The following is a 19,006-nucleotide window of genomic DNA, read 5'->3' as shown; positions in this document are numbered from 1 at the left end:
ACTGAATCAGAGCTGATCCATTCAACCTAAGATGTTGGATCCCCCACATAGCGAATGTTACCAGCTGGTCAGAATATTCATCATATTTACCCGCTATGTAATTTCAGCCTGTCTGTTTGTGTATTGCATTGATTATTATCATGTGGCTCCAGTGTCATTGTGGCTCATGGCCAGCACGGGGCCAATCAGCTGAGGAGGTATACCCTGGCTCTAATGTCCCTCTTCTAAGACTTAAGCATTCAAAGAAATCCTTTGTGCTCATGTGAAGGTCCTGTGGTTTTTTTTGTGAAGGAGCCAACCGGAGCCGGAATGCAGACTGGAATGCATGTTTTCTTTCTCTGCGGGGCTTGCCACAAAATGCTAAATGATTAGTAGTGATTAGTGGGTATTAATGGCTTTCTCAATAGTTTGCAGTATCATTAATTTACCACGGAGCATCTGAGCTGAGTCAAGAATGTGTGCTGTGCAGTAGGAGGCTTTCCCAGCACAGGTGTAACTAATCATATTAATGATATGCTCTGTGCTCATGCAGGTTTGAACCTACATGGATAATAACATAATGTGGCCATTATTGATGTGTTTAACAAAGTACCTGCCTTAAATAGTTAAACAAGATATTTAAATCAACTATGTAGTCTTTGATTCAGTGTTGCATAACAACTAAAGGAACTAATCGGGTAATTGTCTTATCAATTTGCCAAGAGTTTGAGGAGAAGATCGACACCACTCTTGCTTCTTGAACCGTAAATATGAAGCTGCCACCAACAACAACAACAAGGACTAGAATCGTGAGAAACAAAAGCTTGCACGGTTTTTGCTTTTTATACTTTTTTTATATGGACTAAACAAACAACATTAATTAATTAGTGAACTTTTGAGGCACTGGTTTGCCCCTGATTCCAGCATTTATGATAAGCTAAGCTGACTGGCCTTACATATACACTATTCGAATGTGAAAGAGGTGATGACCTCCTCATAATACTCGACACGTTTCCCCCACAATGTGGAGCTGTTCCTTTTTTAAAGAAGGTGTAAATCCTGCGTATGGTTTCCATTTGTTCACCATTAGCTCAGTTTTGCTAAAATACTAACAGATGGCATTTTTACTAAACCTTTTCAGGCTTACCCTAGTCATACATACTGAATATCATTTAGCTGCTTGAGTTTCAGGGTCCCGGTGCCGTGCATGCTGGACACACTGTCAGGACTTAAATAGAACAGAGCCATCGTTAATGTTATTAGTAACACCTGTGTTTTCCCCACTATGACCAGCCAACACGTCTGCTGTGGAAAAGGCCTCATGGTGCTTCTAAACAATCATTTGTAATTTAACTAATTTAACCAACATTCTTATTATTATTTTACGCATCAACGATGTTAATGGATTAAAACACTAAACAATATTTTTTCTGGTTAGAGAAACATAAAATATGATTCTTCCTACAAGCTCAAAGACAAAATTGTTGGTTCATGTGTAAGATCCAGCCAAATCAATCCTGTTTTTTTTTTTTTTTTTTTTTTTTTTGTCTTTTCTCTGTTTCTGTTTGACTCGCTGAGCTGTTGTCCTCTTTTCTCACCGAACAGAGGCGGCTCTCCGCTCGTCCCTCCCCTCCATCAATCTCTGTCATAAATCTGTCAAGCTGAGAGAAAGGGAACTGCTGAATACAGATTTGTCAGCAATTAATCTAACCTCTATTACTAGAGTTGGATATTGTGTTCTCTATGCCGGAGAACAATAAGCCACTCTAACATGGGGCACTGCGCTGCATGTGTGTGTGGTGTGCAGTTGTGTGTGCGCTTCCTTGGGTGGTTTTCCAACTGTTTTGTTGATTACCTATAAAATCTTCTCATTTTCCTGTTCAGTGTGAGTTCATGTGATTGGGCTCGGGGTTGTTCTTTATTACTTAACTGCCTTCTTGTACTCCTGGCGGACATTTACTGTGCTGTAATTGGAAATCATTGGTACGGTGGTGCCTTTTAACCTTGAAAAGACATACAGTCTCTGAGTGTGAGGCTGCCTAATTGACATTCTGCACTTGATGAGAAGAAAGGACACATGATGAGTTTGTGTGTGCGTACACGTGCTGGTGTGTGCTTTGCTGCTCCGTCCTTATTGATTTTCTTAAGGACGAGGCTTAGCGTAAATATCAGGTTTTTCCAAACAATACAACAAAGAGAATAAAAAGTAAAGTAATAATATCATGATGATATACTCCATGCCCATGCCCTGCTTATATACAGTTTATGAATTAAGATTAATAACACATCTCTCAAAGACATTCATACCCTGTAGCAGTCAGCCCCAAGCCTAGCTTTATTCCTAATGAATATTAAAAATCAGAGCACACATTCATAGCTTCATTTTGTCAAAACGGGCTCAGCAATTTCATAAAACCACCCGAGTGCTATATGTTCTTGCACAAACAAGAGTTAAACAGGACTATTTTAAACCACAGATTAATTAAGCCCATGTTCACGCCTATGGCACCAAGAAATAAGCCACATGAGGCTTTGGCTACACAGGCAATACGTTGACAGTCAGAAAAATATAAAATATCACCAGAACTTATCTATTAAATACAAGGCCGGTACTGTGCTGACACTGACATTGCATGTGGTGAGACAATACACACATTTCCTGTCCTTTTCCCAAAGATTTCCTGTTCCTGTTTTGCCCTCTCTCGCCCTCTTTGTCTATGTTGCTCTCTCTCTCTCTCTCTCTGACTCATAATTCAGCCGTCACATCATTTTCTGTACACATTAACATGTTTGGAAATGTGGGAATGAAAGTTGTATTCCAGCTATTTAACTCTTTAGTTACAGCTGTGGTCCGGCTATTTACATCATTAACCCCGTTCTCTCTTCCTATACACATGGACACACACACACACACACACACACACACACACATACACATGGACACACACACACACACACACACACACACACACAATTATCATTACTGGGACAGTTCAGTGGAGCAGTGGGCCAGTGCTCAGCTGCTTGAGACAGAATTAGAGTGGCAAACAGCTGAGCTTCTCTGGGGTGCTATCATGTGACCTATCCCACCCACAGGGCCAAAGGGACCCAGGGTTTCAGTTACCATGTCCAATTTCCAGTATAGCCATAATGTATGTGTGTGTGTGTGTGTGTGTGTGTGTGTGTGTGTGTGTGTGTGTGTGTGTGCGTGTGTGGAAAATTCTGTCTTCCTGTGTGCCTTTTTGTTGTGTATCTATTCCAGTAAGTTGAGTTGAAAAGGGAATTTCACTCATCTGTCTCTACTACTGAACTTGCTTTTTCCGACCCGCTGCTGTCAGCCGCACCTTTCTGGTCTGATCAGCTCTGCCCTTTGTCCCCTCTGCTTGTCCCAGTAACCTGCTTAGGGCCGCGCGCCTACACGGGGAGGTGTTCCTGACGTAACAACAGACCACATCTGGGGGCTTCGACTCCGCAGCGAGAACGTATCAAACAGCCTAACTTATCTACGATGAAAAGAACAGCCCTCGCAGCACATTTAGGATGCATTGTTTCCTCGCCTGCGAAATAACAGCGTGGCTGTTTTTTTTTTTTTTTCTTTTCAGTGTTTGTCAGCAAAGCAGGTAAAGGGGAGAAAGAGCTGAGTGCTGCACTAGCCATTACTCCTCTGAGTCACCTGATGAAAGGTCTTGTAACGAGCCCACCACCTCCTCTGCTATTATTGGCAACAATTTAACACACATAGTACTCTCAGATAATAAGGCTGAGGTGAGCTTTTCCGCCATAAATCAGAAGGAGTGCAGCGACACAGCACTGTACGGTTGATGTTTTGTAACCATAGTCATGATTTTTGGTAAAGGAAAGTTACAATTTTGGGTTGTAAGCAACCTCCTCCTGAAACATGGCTCACACATGTCAACCATGTGCTTGTGTGTGAGTGTGTGTGTGTATGTGTGTGTGTGTATGGTTGGGACAGGGCCTAGTGTGTCCGGCAGGGCCTAGAGTGTTTACAGCAGAGTAACATGAGGAGTGGGCCAGCTTGTCCCTCCTACTCCATAACTCTAAATGCAGAAGCACAGCTGTGTTTCTATGTATGAGGGACTGGGGTGAGAACAAAATAGGGGGACCAGAGTGAAGGAGCTAAATACGCCACCTGGAAGGAAGAAATGATAGATCCAATATCAGATATTGATACATTACAGGTGAAGAAATTAACCCACTTTTTTAGCCAAAGGTTTGAGGCCAATGTGGAGGTCATTTGCTGCTGCCCATGCATGTGTGTACGGAGGGGGGTGGGGTGGGGGTACCGCAGGAATTAGGTAATATTGACACGGTTGGTTCAACCCCACCCTCCCAACAATACTAAGATCAATGTAGCAGATCAATAGAAGTCATTGACAATAACTGAACTTCTCATGTGATCAGCGAAGGAGAAAATTCACTATTTTTCAGCGGTGTGTCCCCGCAAGCTCATCCATCACATTGTCGACGATAAAATAAAATAAAAACAATGCATGCACGCATGCAAAAAAAAAAAGATCATACACGAATGAACACATGCAGAAATGCATGCACACACACACACACACACACATGCACAGCAGGGGGAAACAAGCTCTCTTCTGACACTGCATGATTGGTCACTTTTTTCCCTCTCTCTCCCTTCCTGCTGAAATAGTTTTAACAAAAGATGAGGGAGCGGGGAAGGGGGAGGGGTGGTGCGGTTGGGGGAGGGGATGTATGTGCTGCTCTGTTGTCACTAGGCGAGGAGGGAGGGAGGGAGGGCGAGCGAGGGAGGGAGGGAGGAAAGGGGGCTGGAGGGCGAGTGAGGGAGTGTAGGAGAGAAGGATAGGGTCCCAGAAGAGAGTACCAGCCTCCCTCTCTCTCTCTCACACACACACACACACACTCCACAGTAACACATCCACATTTACATCGGCTCCCCCAGTTGTACTTTTTTTTTTTTTTTTTTTTTTTTTTTTTGGTGAATAGTGGATTACTTTCCAAATTGAAGCACTCTGCGGGCAAAATCCTCAGGCATGATCAGGTCAGTAAAACCGTTTTCACTCACTTGTTGAAAAAAATTTTTGTTTGTCTCCTCTGAGGCAGGAATGACAATGTTTCTGCGGGGCTTCTTGCACATTCCTGTCATTTCCACTGCTCTCTATTCTCTCTTCATGCTGTCTTTTATGTGTTATCCTTCAGCTTATTCCATTCTACATGTGATTTTAATGTCTTTATACACATAAATGGACATTCTCATTCATTTGTCTTCTATACGTCAACCCCAGATTATGTTTTCTTTTCTTTGTATATCATGTTAAACAGGCTTGCTTCCTTGCTCTTGCTGAGTACAAAGTTCCTTTTGCTGTTATGGTCAGTGTTTGTATTGAAATGTGGGTGGGTTCAAAAGAATTAGAGACTTGTCTCCGCTGGCCGTGCGGTTTTGTGGTCAGAGGGTAAAAGCTCCCTCTCTGTCAGGGCATTTAGCATTCAAACTGTTTTGTTGATCGGTCACACACACACACGTGCATGTGTGTGTGTGTGTGTGCGCATAAACAGACAGAAAAACTGAGGAAGGCAAAAATCAATCTCACCTTCTTTCTGCAAGTATTTCCCATAAGTTATCTTTACAATAATGGTTTTTATAGGAATATTGAATTTAACAAAGCAAGCCAGGGCATTTTGGATTATTTCCGTGTTTTACATTTTATACATTTCTTATAAATATCCAAGAATCTGGCACTGAGTGACGACATGAGATAAAAAATACACAACCCACGTTTGCGTCACGTTTTTTTTCCGGTGTGGCTCTGACACTGGCATGTTTGTGCTCTTCAGGTGGCAGCATGTCGGAGCGGTTTTGAACTGTGAAATGAACCATGGAGGGGTGCAGGAGGACAGTCACTAGCCGAGCCAGCAGCCGCACAACCACAACCACCAACACCACCACCACCACCAGCACCAGCAGCAGCAGCAGCAGCAGGAGAAGCAGCAGCCCAGGGAGGCCCCGCAGCATGCAGCTGGGTCCTCACTAGCACCAAGTGGAGCCAGTCCTCTCCTCTTCATCTGAGCCCAGGGCTGCAGAATGCTCAGTCCAGTCACCCCATATAGTATGTGTTTGTTTTTTCTAAACATATACATTTAATATGTTGGATGGTCCAGTGGTGGGTCTGTTTGGCATGTTTATATGTGAACAATGTGATCTATAGGTTGGTTTGAATCTGTTTTTCTGTACGCTCTCTTTCTTTTGGCTCCCCTTTTGTCCAGGACTCATCTCCTGTGGCTCAGCAGAGGGAAGCGAGGGGTTTGGGGAGAGAGAGAGAGAGGGAGAGGGGGTGGTCTCTGAGAAGTCATTTTGAGAAGGCAGATATGCTAATGGCTTTAACAGCTGAGTCTCCAGGCTTTGCATTGAGGAATTTCACAGAAAGTGTTCAGTCGTTGTTTTTTTCAGCTCCTCCTTGTGAATATAGTACAGGGCAGCAATTTGTTTAAACAGAGCAGCTAAAGCACGACTGTGTCTTTTCTGTGGAGCCGCACGAACATGAAGATATGCAGTCGAGCAGACTGTATTTAGAGCTTTTCTTTAAGAAAGGAATACATATACATATAACATAGACATATAAAATGTTGGACACCATAGGGGTTATTTTTACTGCCTCTTAATTTCAAACGTACTAATTTTGTGTGTACATCAAACTCCATGATGCCGTTTCTGTGTTGAAACATCACCTACAGTCTTCTGGTGTTATCAGAGTAGACGTTTTCTGTTTGCATCCTATGTGTTAGTATGTAAAAGTAGATTAAATCACATAAATCTCTGTGACATCGCATTTGAGTCCTGGCTTGTATATGTGCTAATCATGAGGGGTTGCTATCCAGGCTGATGAATATGCTTATATTGATTGACTGGGTATTGATTAGGCCAAGCTTTAACAGGATTACAACGCTAACCTGATTGGAATAATGCAACAGGGATTTACTTCTAGTTTTTTTTTTTTTTTTTGTATAATAAAGAGCTACACAAATATACCAACAGGACAAAACAGAAGCAGAAAAAAAAGAAGAGGAGTTTTCTGAGCAAACAGAAGTTTTAGTCACGTATGAATGTTACATTCCTCTTTGAAAAAAAGAATCACAGTGTGCACTGTGTTTTCTTTGTACAGTCACCGCTGCTTCTATCCAATCTCACAGACTCAATCCACACACATGTAAACAAGTAAACATATAATCACAATCACCCACACCTCATTATGGTCTCTGTCCATAATGATGATGAAGAGCGTAACGAGCAGGTTTAGCCCTTTTTAGTTTCCAGTTACCGGGGTGAAGCGATTTCGTGAATGAAAGCCAGATCGTTGGTAACCTGGTGTCAGCTTCTCATTAGGCCTTGTATAGATGGACAAATAAACAACTCTCTCTCTCTCTCACACACACACACACACACCAGTTCACCATAGCAATCATGGAAGCTTGTTAAGCAAATTGTAGACCCCCCCCCTCCCACCTCCATTAGGTGTTATAGTTAAAACTCGTGGCTACATGACAAAGGGAGACAGAGAAAGAGCAAAGTGAAGGGCAGATGGAGAGGACGCCAGGAGGGACTGGTCAGCTGCAGCCTGATATATGAGTGGACACAATAAGCAAAGAGGGGCCAGGCTATAGCCTCTGCCACATGTGTGTGTGTGTGTGTGTGAGCTAAAGAAGTGGGGGAGGGTGAAACTGACCACACAGGCTCGGACACACGGTCCTGTCTTTGCTACAACACAGAGGAAAGGAAGGCGGGAGGATAAAAAAAAAAAAATGAAAATGAGAGTGAAGTAAAAGTTTAAAAAATTTAAATGACAGTTAAAGAATGATTGAAATGATTTAGAGTAAACCAGCTTTTTTCAGTAGTGTTTGGTGAGAAATATCCACGATTGGGTTGGAAAAGCCGTGCTGACTTCAGTTGCCGTAGCTCGAAACGACTCGTATGATAAAGACGTGTGTAAAACACGATTCAGTTATGGTACAGTAGCTGATTGGCTGACAGCGGCGTGGCCTGGTGGACTGTGCAAGCCTGGAGAAAAAAAAGGGGGGGAAGGGGAAAGAGGAGGGAGAGGGAGGGTTTTTCTCCTCAGCAGATCCTCCTTCACACCGGCTTCGAGCTCGGTGTTTAAGACTTTAGTCAGTGCTTACATAACAATCTAACCCTCATTTACTCTGTAAGCAAGGAATCCAGAGACAGCTCGACGCCGTGCACATGCTCCACGCATATTCACACGCCCCCCCTCCTCTGATGTGTCCTGTATTGATCTTACAAGCCGTGGTGAATTAACTGTAACTAATACAAATCACCTAATAATGTGCAAACAGCTGATAGGGTCATTTAGCATCGTAAGCAAGCATCTTCTCTCTCTCTCTGCTTGCTCCCTTCCTTCAAGGCCTGGGAGTGGACAGTGTGTGTTGAGCGTATGGAGAGGATATGTGCTTTGTAAATAGATCTCAGGTTAGATTCCTAACATTCCAGCAGCCTGACTCATCCGATAGATGACCAAGAGCTCGTCTGCCTGTTGGCCAGCTGAAGCTAAAACCGAAAACCACAAAAAAGCAGGAGTGCTTGAGCTTGTGTGTTGAGTGTATTTCTGAGTGTCTGTCCATCCTCAGGAAATGTAAAGTCTTTGTTTATTGTGAGTGGAGTAAAAAGCACTAACAGAGAAGCTTTCAGTTCCACCGGGGTGATTTTTGTTTCCACTCCCCATCCAGCCAACCAGCCGCCTCTGATGCTCCACAACCCCCAAATCCCATTCCAGGCAAGCCCCCTTCCCCCACACGTACTTTCATCTAATTAACCCCTAATTACTCATACTGACCATGCAGCAGACCACAAGTAAAACCAGCCTCCAACTCAGCATCCATGACTTGCCATAATTGTGTTTGCTTGACAGAGCAAATCATTTGGTGTGTTTCAGGAGCTCGCCGTGTATATGAATGACAACCCTCATTAAGAAGCAACATTTAGAGAGAGAGAGAGAGCACTGAAACCGGTTTTAGTGGTGGTTGTTGACAGCTCAACAGAGAGCTGGAAGGGTTACACTCAGTCCATCTCTTTAATGGATGCATTAGACTGCTGTTTTACCCCACTCCCTGCACACATACTATTTTGTTAGTTTGCAGCATTGATGCACAGGCTTAGATGGCGAACAAAGAGTGATTTTACATAACTTACTGCACTGGGTAGACATCATAGTAACTATGCTGTTGGTGACCATCGTGTTTCTTCAAATATATAGTTACATGTAGTGTCTGCAGGATTGGTCAGCATGGGATATAAGTATCTCCTTCTAACCTCATTCTGCTTGATCCCCTCTTGCCTCAACATGTTCAGTAGTCTCACAGGCCATCTCCTTTTCTGATGTTATCCAATTCCTCTCAGTAATACTACACAAATTAGTTATTTTTTCATCAAGCAAAGTGTAAACATTCTCTTCCCCACCATTGTCACTGATCTGTGTCAAAAAATTAAGACGAGACGTACGTAAACATGACTGCATTTGGTTTAGGAATAAACGCATGGCACTGTTATAATATGGTGCTGCCATCTATCTTCTATTAGCTACAGTGACCCCGTAAAGCTTTTATTCAAGCTTCAACTCAAAGCATCATTTTAATGTAACGACATTTGATCTATTGTCGGTCGCTGGCACGTTAACATCAGAAATATGGCTGCAGACAAAAGTCTTTTTATTCTGTAACTTTTGAGAATCTGTATCAAAGTATCACCTCACCTAAGCTATAAGTCAGGTGTCAAAAGATTAGGCCATGTTCCAACATTGTCCAAAAATGCAGCATTCTCATTTATTTTTAAAAAGAACTGGAAAGAAAGGACAGGCACACTGTGTTCTCTAGATACATCGCTTTTGTGAATCTATTACAACTAGATTTGGGCAAATATTTCAACATTTTTGAAACATTTTGAGCAGGGAAACAGTGGAGACAGTGGAAAGCGTATTATGTTATAGGAGTGGTTGCTAAGTATCCATGGATGTTTGGATATTTTTTTATTTTCCTGTATGTTAAAACATCACTACCAACTACTACATTACTCTCCCCACCAGTGACAAAACTGTAAACCTTCTATAGCTACCTGCAGTGAATGTTTGACACAAAAAAAGATGGATTTTGGGTGGTCCATCTCTTTAATGTAAACATATATTCATCAGCAGGTGCTCCACTCTAAATTTACTTTCCACTCTAAAGCCGCAAACGTAGACTTTCACATGCTCCCCACCACCATCAAGGCAGAGACGATCCCCCTTGATGTCCTGATGTACATTCAAGTAATAAGTAGCATTTGTTTTGTAGAAGAATTGTATTTAAATGCAGATGTTATTCCTATTTTTCCACTAAAGCATAGGAACAATAACTGAGATCTCCAGCTCGTGAACTAATCTATTCACAAGCTGCCTGGATAAACCCGGAGGTACCCACAAATTAAATGAACAAGAACTCGCACTGAGTCCTAAGTACTCCTCCTACTCCTACTCCTAAATACTAAAAGGAGGAGGCTGCAGAAATGGAGGGAGTGAAGCGGGAACCCAGGAAATCCTGTAACCACTGGATGGAAGCAAATGGGCAAATAATTCTTAAGGAGAAAGAAGTTATAACATATTTTTTGTGCAGAACTGCTGATAAAAATCTGGTTTTAAAAGATTTGACCTTCTTCTTTCTTTCTGTTTCTGTCGTTTTCTCATCCCTGTGAGCTTTCCATTCATTCGATGCATCAAGTAGCTGAACTGCTGCAGGACAAAGAGGAAACACTGGTGCTGGTCGACACTATGATAATCATAATGATTACGGGAAGCTGTCATAGCGCCGAGCTGGCTTAGTGCTCATCTTTGTTTCTTGGTAAGCCAAGCATGGCCAAGAATGGAGGGATGATTCCAAGCCCCAAGCCAACATGAGGTGCTAGATTAGGTTTAGGGGCTCCCTCACTTTATCCCTCCAAATACCCAAAACCCCGCTCCCTAATATCCTCTATTTAACACAGATGTCTGATGCAGCAGCACTCGTTAACAACAAGAGGGTTTAATCTGTCCCAAGAATTTACATTTTGCAGAAACGAGGCAAACATGATGGTGTTATCTTTAAGTTTTATCTTCTAAAATGTCACATTAAGAAGCAGCCATAATAAAATCTGAACTGCCTGATAATGGTCAGCTCAATATGAGAGCAATGTAGTTACAGTACCGCAATGTAGTTTTACATATTATTTATTAAATCAATGTATTGAAATAGATGGACATTTGACACTAGAATGATTACCAGCATTAATACACAAAACACTATTGCCCTTTTATATTCATATAAATAATTATCAAGTAAGACATTCATTTTGAGACATCTCTTTAGAATAAAGCCTACAAGCTTACTATGAGGATGAGGAGTAAGCTCACTAGTGGTGATGCCTCTTTAATTCTTGTCCATGACTGTCAGATTGTCACCAAGTACACTCCCATAAGCCTTGTGTGCTCTAATCCTTCATTAGTCTGGTTTCCTCAGTCTAGTCTTTAACCCATCCAGGACCTTCAGTTTACCTCGTCAATCGTCTGATCTCAGCGTGACCCTTCGATTCGATCACACCCGTTTGCTAAAATCCTGATGAGAAATCACGACACTATATTATTATGGTCGAAAATGCCTTGGATAGTTCACAATGTAGACCACCGAGTGAAGACAAGGTGAGAGGAGTAGACTGAAGACGAAGCGGCGAAATGACGATCAGCATGACCACCTGTACGTATCTGCGTACGTGCAGCAGACGGTTTTTAAACAAAGTTTTGATTCTTCATTTTTATGATTGATTTTGTTCTCTTTGTAGGTTCCTGTTCTGTAAGTCTGCAAGATAAAGTATGTTTGTATTTATTTAAGCATTTCTAAAGAAATGAATATTGTGTCTGCAGCTTAAGTCTGTGAAGAGTTGCAGACTTAATTCTCAGTAGTCTGTTAGTATTCAGTCTATGGCGAAACTAAAACATTATAAATGAACGGACCCTTTGATTCTGTAATGTTAATAAGAATCGCTTCATAGTAGGCACTGTGGTTAGGGTTTAGGGTGTTTGGGTCCTAACCCCTGGATTACCCTAAATCTGTGCCCAGGCCTTGGGTAATCCAGCAACGATCTGTAGATTTACTGTGAAATAGAATGAATCAACACCCTCTTGTCAGGGTTAAGTATTTTTCTGGGTCTTGATTTTGATTCTAGCCTTGGTGTACTGGAGTATCATATTCTCTCCTCTTGAGAATTTGTGGTGGGTCTCTACCGTTGTGATTACCTAGTATGAATGTGTTTTGTTGGGAATATAAGCCTTTTTTTCCGGCATGTGCTTACAATGTTTTTGTGCTCGGGATGGTACCATGACCAATCAGAATTCCCAGGAGTGGAGGGATTGCTATGATCCAGGGTGGAGCTCGTGCTTGCCGAGAGCGCCACGATCCCTGGATTGGATGAGTGGGATTATTGGGCTGAAGGATCATTTAATTTAGGGATCAACATGTGGACCGTTTGAGGCCCATCTGGTGGTCCTATTGGACATGTGACACAACCAGGCCTAATCCACATGCAGACATGTGAGCGTGTGTTTGTGTGTGATAATGAATAAATCCTAACACCTGCCACTGCTGCTACCATTTTCTGCTTATCCCCCAAAATTTTCCAAACATGGTTTAGTCTTATATGTAAAATATGAATTAGCAATTATTCCAGACACTGATTAATTGTGGACGCGTGAATAGAAGTAGCTAGTTTCCCCTCTAAGTGAATATCTATTGGTTTCACTGTTGGATGGACAAAACTTGAAGATGTCACCTTAGGCTCTGGAGTTTTACTGGATATTTTCAACAATTTTCTCTCATTTTATTGACAAAACCACTAATCTATTAGTGAAAACAATTACTGGCAGATTCATCAATATTGGAAATAATTCTGAGTTGCAAAGTCTTAAATCAAAGCTTGAGTCACACAAGACAACTATTCATGGTGTTATCTGTCAAACTGAGGAGGAAAACATTCCTCTAAGATAGAAAGATTATTATAAGGGATGAATAATATACCTAATTTATTCAAAACTCACATGGCATTTTATATTCTGAAATCAAAACAGTCTAAAAGGAAAGACACAATTTTGCCCAAATACTCCAAGAGAACATTGGTGCCAATTTATCGCTAACATTTTTGTTGAAACTGAGGCAGTGGCTTCTTCATGTCTCCAGTGCTGTTCTAGGGAAGCCCCTCTGGCCAAGGCCTGGGGTCAGGACAGTTTAATAATACTCTGCAATGCCTGGAATGTCAGGCTAATGCCTGTTCAAAAAGACAAGGCCTGCAAAAGCCCACAACCACTAAACCAGCGGATTACTCTGTTTGTGTAAATGTGCATGTATAATCACACATGGTACGTGACTTTTTTGACCGGTCAATCAATCAGTACACTTGTAATAGTGTTCATAGATGTACTGGTCAAGTCTCTGTGTAGTATGGTGGAAAAAAAAAACTGCTCCATGCACCACCTACCCCCTCCTTCTATTCCCCCTTGTCCAGCAGATCCCTGAGGTTTGGGCCGAATTAGATCACACGCTCGGTGGGGGTGGCTTTGTGGACTAAGAGAGACAACAATGGTCCCAATGTGAGAGAGGCAAAGGCAGAGGGCAGTGCGCAGCCTGATAGAGGCTTATCGCCGTGGAGACCAGGCTGGGGGCTATGTTGCCGGCTTCACATAAAGATTAGAACAGTTGTCCCCTGCCTGGATGAGACTGTGTAGAAGACCACGGGCTGAGCATTGACATGATTCTGGAAAGAGTCAAGGCGATTATGGCACATATTAATGAGGCTAGACTTTTAGCTCGGTTGTGAGTTTTGGAAGACAGAAGAGGCCTCAAATGTGCAACCTACTGTTGCTACTCCTAATGTAAAAAAACATTTGATATCTGGTGGTCTAATTCTTTGATTTTGCTTCTGTCAGGTCTGTTGAAGATGCACTGGTCTCCGGAGCACGCCGCCCCCTTATCTCAGTGGCCTGAGCAGCACCTAGATGTCACCTCTACCACCTCACCACCGTCTGCCCACAAACATGACCCCTACTCTACAGCTTCTCGCCGCAGCTTTGCCCCTGCAGGTTACCCTTGGGCCAGTGATGACATATCAGCCCTTACTGCTTCTTCTCTTCTCAAACGCTATGCTGAGAAATACTCAGGCTTGGAACTGTCCTATGAACGTCCTCCTACAGGGGCCTACCCAGAGCCTGGAACTTTCCTGAAAACTGAACCTGAGCCCTGGGCTCTGGGTGTTACCCAGGAGTGTTACCCTGGACTGGAGGCATTAACTGGTGCCAAGGTAGGCTCTGCATCTGTGGGCATCCCAGCAACAGGAAGTGTGACAGTAGTGAGTAATTTAGCCTCTGAGCCAGGCTATAGTGGTGCCGGGCCATGCAGTGCCCCGTCATCTCAGGAATACCCTCCTGCCTACAACAGCACCTACCTATCCTCAGGATACTGCCCTCAGCCCAGCGCAGCACTTCCCCCTGCCCCTCTACACACTCTACAGGCAGCACCCACTCTAGTGCCCAGCTACAGCGCGAGCACTCCTGTGTACAACTACCCTCCCGGGTGCTACCCCCAAACCAGCCTGTCCTCTGGATACAGCCACCCCAGTGCCTCCTACCTGCCCTCTGGTATTAGCGCCCCCAATCCTCTGGTGCCGAGGCCCACCATGGTGGGGAGCAGTTACAGCTACCCATCTCACAGCCTCGGAGGGAGCTCCGAGGCAGGGGTGCCACTGAAACGCAAGGCCTTCGAGATGACAGAGGAAGGACAGGAGGGAGCAGAGGAGGAGGGATCACGCTACAGAAAGTATGGCAACGGCCATGGAAACAGTCATGGCAAAAGTCACGGCAACGGGCACGGCAATGGCTACGATATGAGCGGCTCAAGCTCAGACCCACAGGCCTTCAAACCTGGAAAGCCCCTGATGTCACCTCCCTATGGTGGGGCAAGGGACTACAGCCCACCATCAGGCCTAGCAGGAGAGAGTGTGTCAGGGGAGCACAACTTTCCTCAGCAACAGAGAATGTCTATGAAGATACCTGCATCGCACGCACGCTCTGAGGACCCCACCGGAGGGCGCTGACAAACCCGACTGGCATTTGAAAGGATTCTTTCACTGTTTGAAACCATCCAGGGTTCTTAATCCAGACAGACACGTGGGAATAAACTTGGATTTATCATTGAAAGGTTTCATTTCATGATAGAACACAAGAAGGCACAATTTCTTGTGCATCTTTACCAGTTTCAATTATTCATGTTTTTCCAAAGATTCACAGGGGCATTGTACCCTGCATTGTTCCCTGTGAGGTTAAGGTAAGTCTTAGGGGTGAGGTGAAGGCATTCTCTACATAGACAGCATGAGTGTCTGTTTCTCTCAGGATCCTATTTATTTCTTTTCTGCTGCTGTGGCAGCAGTACTGCAACATTGCTGTTTTAGAAAGTTGGTGTAATTATTTGTGGCCATTATGTATGTAAAAGGCCTTTGACTGCAATACGTTCTACCACACCACACAAAAAAATCATTACTGACCAAAAAATAAGGAGAAGCAATAACTGAAATGAGATTGCCATACTACTTCAGCACAATCACTGCTACTTTACACAGCTGACTAAAAAGGCTTGGCGTCGCTCGGCCTTGAGAAATGAATGTTTCCCAGCTCATCCCGTGCTTTCCCCTGACCTTTACTCACTCGTGAATTTTCAGTTTCCTTAACCCCTTCTTTCTTTTCATGTCTTTAATCTTATCTATCCTGGTGTCCTGCTTATTGTTCTCAACTTTTTCACTGCTTAAGATTTTTTTTTTTTGTCCAGTTTACACATAACAAGCTGCTTATCAAATGATTACATAGTATACATGAAGCCGCCCTTTAAATTGTTTTGATGTAAAGAAAGAGTGGGGGGGAAATAATCTAAGATTTTATGTTCATTTAAAAATGTATTTGACACTAGTATAAGCAGATTATCTTCAAAGCGTGTTGTTTACTTGCAGATTTCCGCTGATCCAACAGGTATATTTTCTAATAATGTAATACCCGATCCAGCTTATGCCTTGTAATAATAACCATACAAATCTCGAAAACAACCAAAAAACAAACATGCTCTCATTTGCGTACTGCTAAAATTCACTCAGAGCAAACAGATTGTCGCCTCTAAACTGAGATGCTTGCAGGTTGCAGTGGAGGAAATATGCCTCAACATCACATTCTTCATGAAGATCTACCCGCTTTGTCTGCTAGGATTTACTTTTTTCTTTCTTTTTTTTTTTTTTGAAAAATTATGCATTCTCTTTACTTTTGCCTCTCAAAAGGATGATTTATAGTTGTGTTATTGAATACTCAGGAAGAATATTGTTACCTCAGAATGATAAAATAAGAATGTATGTTATTACCTTAGGGTGTTTGTAGGGAGCTTTACGGAGCGAGATGAAAAAAAAAACGGAGCCATGGCTTTTATTAAGAGCAAAACATACTCTGAAAACTTCAGGGAAACGATGAACTTACAAGGCCTTTGAAACGAACAGTAGAAAACACACAAACACACACACACACACGCACACACACACACGCACACATATCCACACTGCTTTTTAGCTCTGGGAAATTAAACTTGAGGTTTTTGTACCAAGGCCTGAAATGTTGAATGTAATTCAGATATTTTTTTTAAAGAAAGGACAATACATGCCATAATGTACATCGATGTTTTTAGATATATGAAACATATTTTCTTCATGTATAGATGTAATTCTCTTATAAGTTTTGGTGGAGAAATGAATGACATGTTAAGTGTTAGTGTAGTTAGTGGGGGAAAACGGTTTTGTGGACAAACTGTCAGAACAAAGCACTCCTGATGAACAACTTTTGACATATCAAGACGTACACATACTACAGTATATGCTCTATATGTTTGTTAAATGTCTTAATGTGTCCAATTTCCATTTCCCATATCAGTATTGTGAAACTGCTTGACACAGTGTCACCAGTCAATCAGCTTGACTTTAGTTCTAACATGAATTGACATGAAGTTAAATATTAAATATGTGCACTGTTGGAAAAATACATTCAGTTACAACTAGAAACCTTTTTTTTTGTCACAGAGATGTAGCTTTGTTGCTCCATTATGCCATCCCTTCATAAGTTGTGCCATACAATTATTATTGATCTTTTTCCTCCATAATTAAATAGCAGACGTTTTGGGGGCTGTAACAAAACCGAACTCTCGCCTAAAAGCATGCCCAGAGAGTGGATCCCCTTAGAAATTAGGCTGAAATGCAGCGTCAGATTTAGTCTGAAATTCAATGTGAATAAGTATTTGAATGCCTCTTTTTGGAAATATAAGCACATTCATAAATTTAAGTGTACTCCGAATGTGGTTGAGTGTGGGGAAAAAAAAACAACCCTCGCCACACAAAGACTTCAAAACACGCTGAAGAAAAAGTACAGATTAATGAAAAGGTGTTCAGCAAATAATCACGTATTTTTACGCTCAGATTTTAAAAAGTATTTAAGCGCTTAGCTTCAACAATTGAATGCTCTTCAATGGAAAAAGAATGTGCTCTCCATTAATCTACACACTGCAACAAACAACAGCGTTCGCTGTTTATCGGTTACTCTGATTCATTGAAGTAAAGTGGAGTTGAATTTTGTCCCACAGATGGAAAATGGCATTTCAGTGTTATCTGTTGTACTTTTGTTGTATCTTGTACATTCTCTGTAACCATTTCTACCTCAACTTGAAGACATTGTACATGGAAATATTTATTATTTCATGTAATTTCACATGCCAGTTTTAAGGAGCATTGTTTCTTATTCTTGACCTGTTATAGTCTACCTCACTAAAGGCTGTTGTGTCATGGAAATGAAGATATTACACCAAACTTTGACTTGGTCTTTTTGTCTGTGAAATCCCAAAAAATGTTTGATGTTTGAGTGTCATTGTCATTCACTAAATATACTATGACGAGAACCTAACAGTGCGGACGTCTTCTCCTAACAAATATACACGAATATACTGACCAGGTTCAACTTCACATAGGAGAAGTAACTAAATAATATCCACCTAGTATGACTGCACTTCTCTTCTCACTCAGTATTGTAACTTCAGTGATAGACACACAGTGATAGTAACAAACTTGTTTGCTACATCCCAAATTTCGTATCAATAGACCTTTTATTAGATGGGTAATTTTCAAATCTTGGTAAAGCTTTATTTTTTATATTTTCATGACTATTCCCACAGGATTTTCCTATGAAGTTTCTTGGAAATATGTAATTTTGGTACTATTATAGTACTATACTAATAAACTACTACATATATGGTACTAATAATTATATTCTGATAGTACATTTCCAATTTGATGATTAGTCTTTTATTTAGTTGTCAGCTGAAATGCAAAAGTGTTCAGTGTGTCTACAAACAAGCACACAATTCTAAATACAAGAGGAGTAAAGTTTATATATCTATAATATAATGATTATATATTTTTTTACTTGGGTTTGAAGGGAATGCGCCTTTATCCTTTAATCCTTTAATTTGCACCATGTTACACAGTGAAATGTCTAGAAATGCAAAAAAAATAAAAAATTCAAGAGTAAAATTTAAAGTTTACTAAAATCTAAAAGTTTTATGAGAAAACACTTAAAACTGTGATAACTACAGGGCCATTTGTGTTACGTAAAGACCGGATAAGAAGCTCAAGAGAGCACAGAATAAAAGAAAAAAGAGAGAGTGGAGAAGATCCTGACCCTCTTCCACTGGACACCACCCCCTATCCTCAGCTTTATTGTCTGGAGGGCGGAGGGCATGCGCTGGCGTGTGACAGATGTCCAAAACTTTTGTCCTTTCATCCACAATGACTCTAACCCTGCTGCAATATCGAAGCATTTCACAGCAAAGCCTTAAATCGTTTTTACACTGAACTCATCTTTAACTATAACGGTCATTATCATCAGCCCCC

At 41.8% G+C, this 19,006-nt stretch overlaps 1 protein-coding gene across 3 annotated transcripts; it reads left to right on the top strand.

Moving 5' to 3' along the window:
* On the top strand, positions 1-17,249 carry LOC104931272 (fidgetin). 3 transcript variants are annotated; one of them, XM_027279533.1, is made up of 4 exons: positions 2-67; positions 4,969-5,023; positions 5,818-6,089; positions 13,974-17,249. In XM_027279533.1, exons 3-4 carry the CDS (start codon positions 6,065-6,067, stop codon positions 15,134-15,136), a joined length of 1,188 nt encoding a protein of 395 aa, XP_027135334.1. In that variant the 5' UTR covers positions 2-67; positions 4,969-5,023; positions 5,818-6,064; the 3' UTR covers positions 15,137-17,249. The 3 variants fall into 3 exon arrangements, with proteins under 3 accessions (XP_027135335.1, XP_027135334.1, XP_010744539.1); XM_027279534.1 differs by lacking the exon at positions 4,969-5,023 and having other exon boundaries at positions 1-67; XM_010746237.3 differs by lacking the exon at positions 2-67 and having other exon boundaries at positions 4,758-5,023.
* The last annotated feature ends 1,757 nt before the right edge of the window (positions 17,250-19,006 follow it).

This window comes from Larimichthys crocea, chromosome VI (genome assembly GCF_000972845.2).
Source record: "Larimichthys crocea isolate SSNF chromosome VI, L_crocea_2.0, whole genome shotgun sequence".
NCBI lineage: Eukaryota > Metazoa > Chordata > Actinopteri > Sciaenidae > Larimichthys > Larimichthys crocea.
Note: the sequence above shows the minus strand (reverse complement) of the source record. Positions and strands in the feature narration are given on the sequence as shown.

Bases quoted from the DNA above. Each gene is read 5' to 3' on its own strand.
- LOC104931272 (XM_027279534.1), top strand. From the start codon at position 6,065: ATGCTCAGTCCAGTCACCCCATATA. The intron at 6,090-13,973 runs GTATGTGTTTGT...TGCTTCTGTCAG, and splicing joins CAGTCCAGTCACCCCATATA to GTCTGTTGAAGATGCACTGG.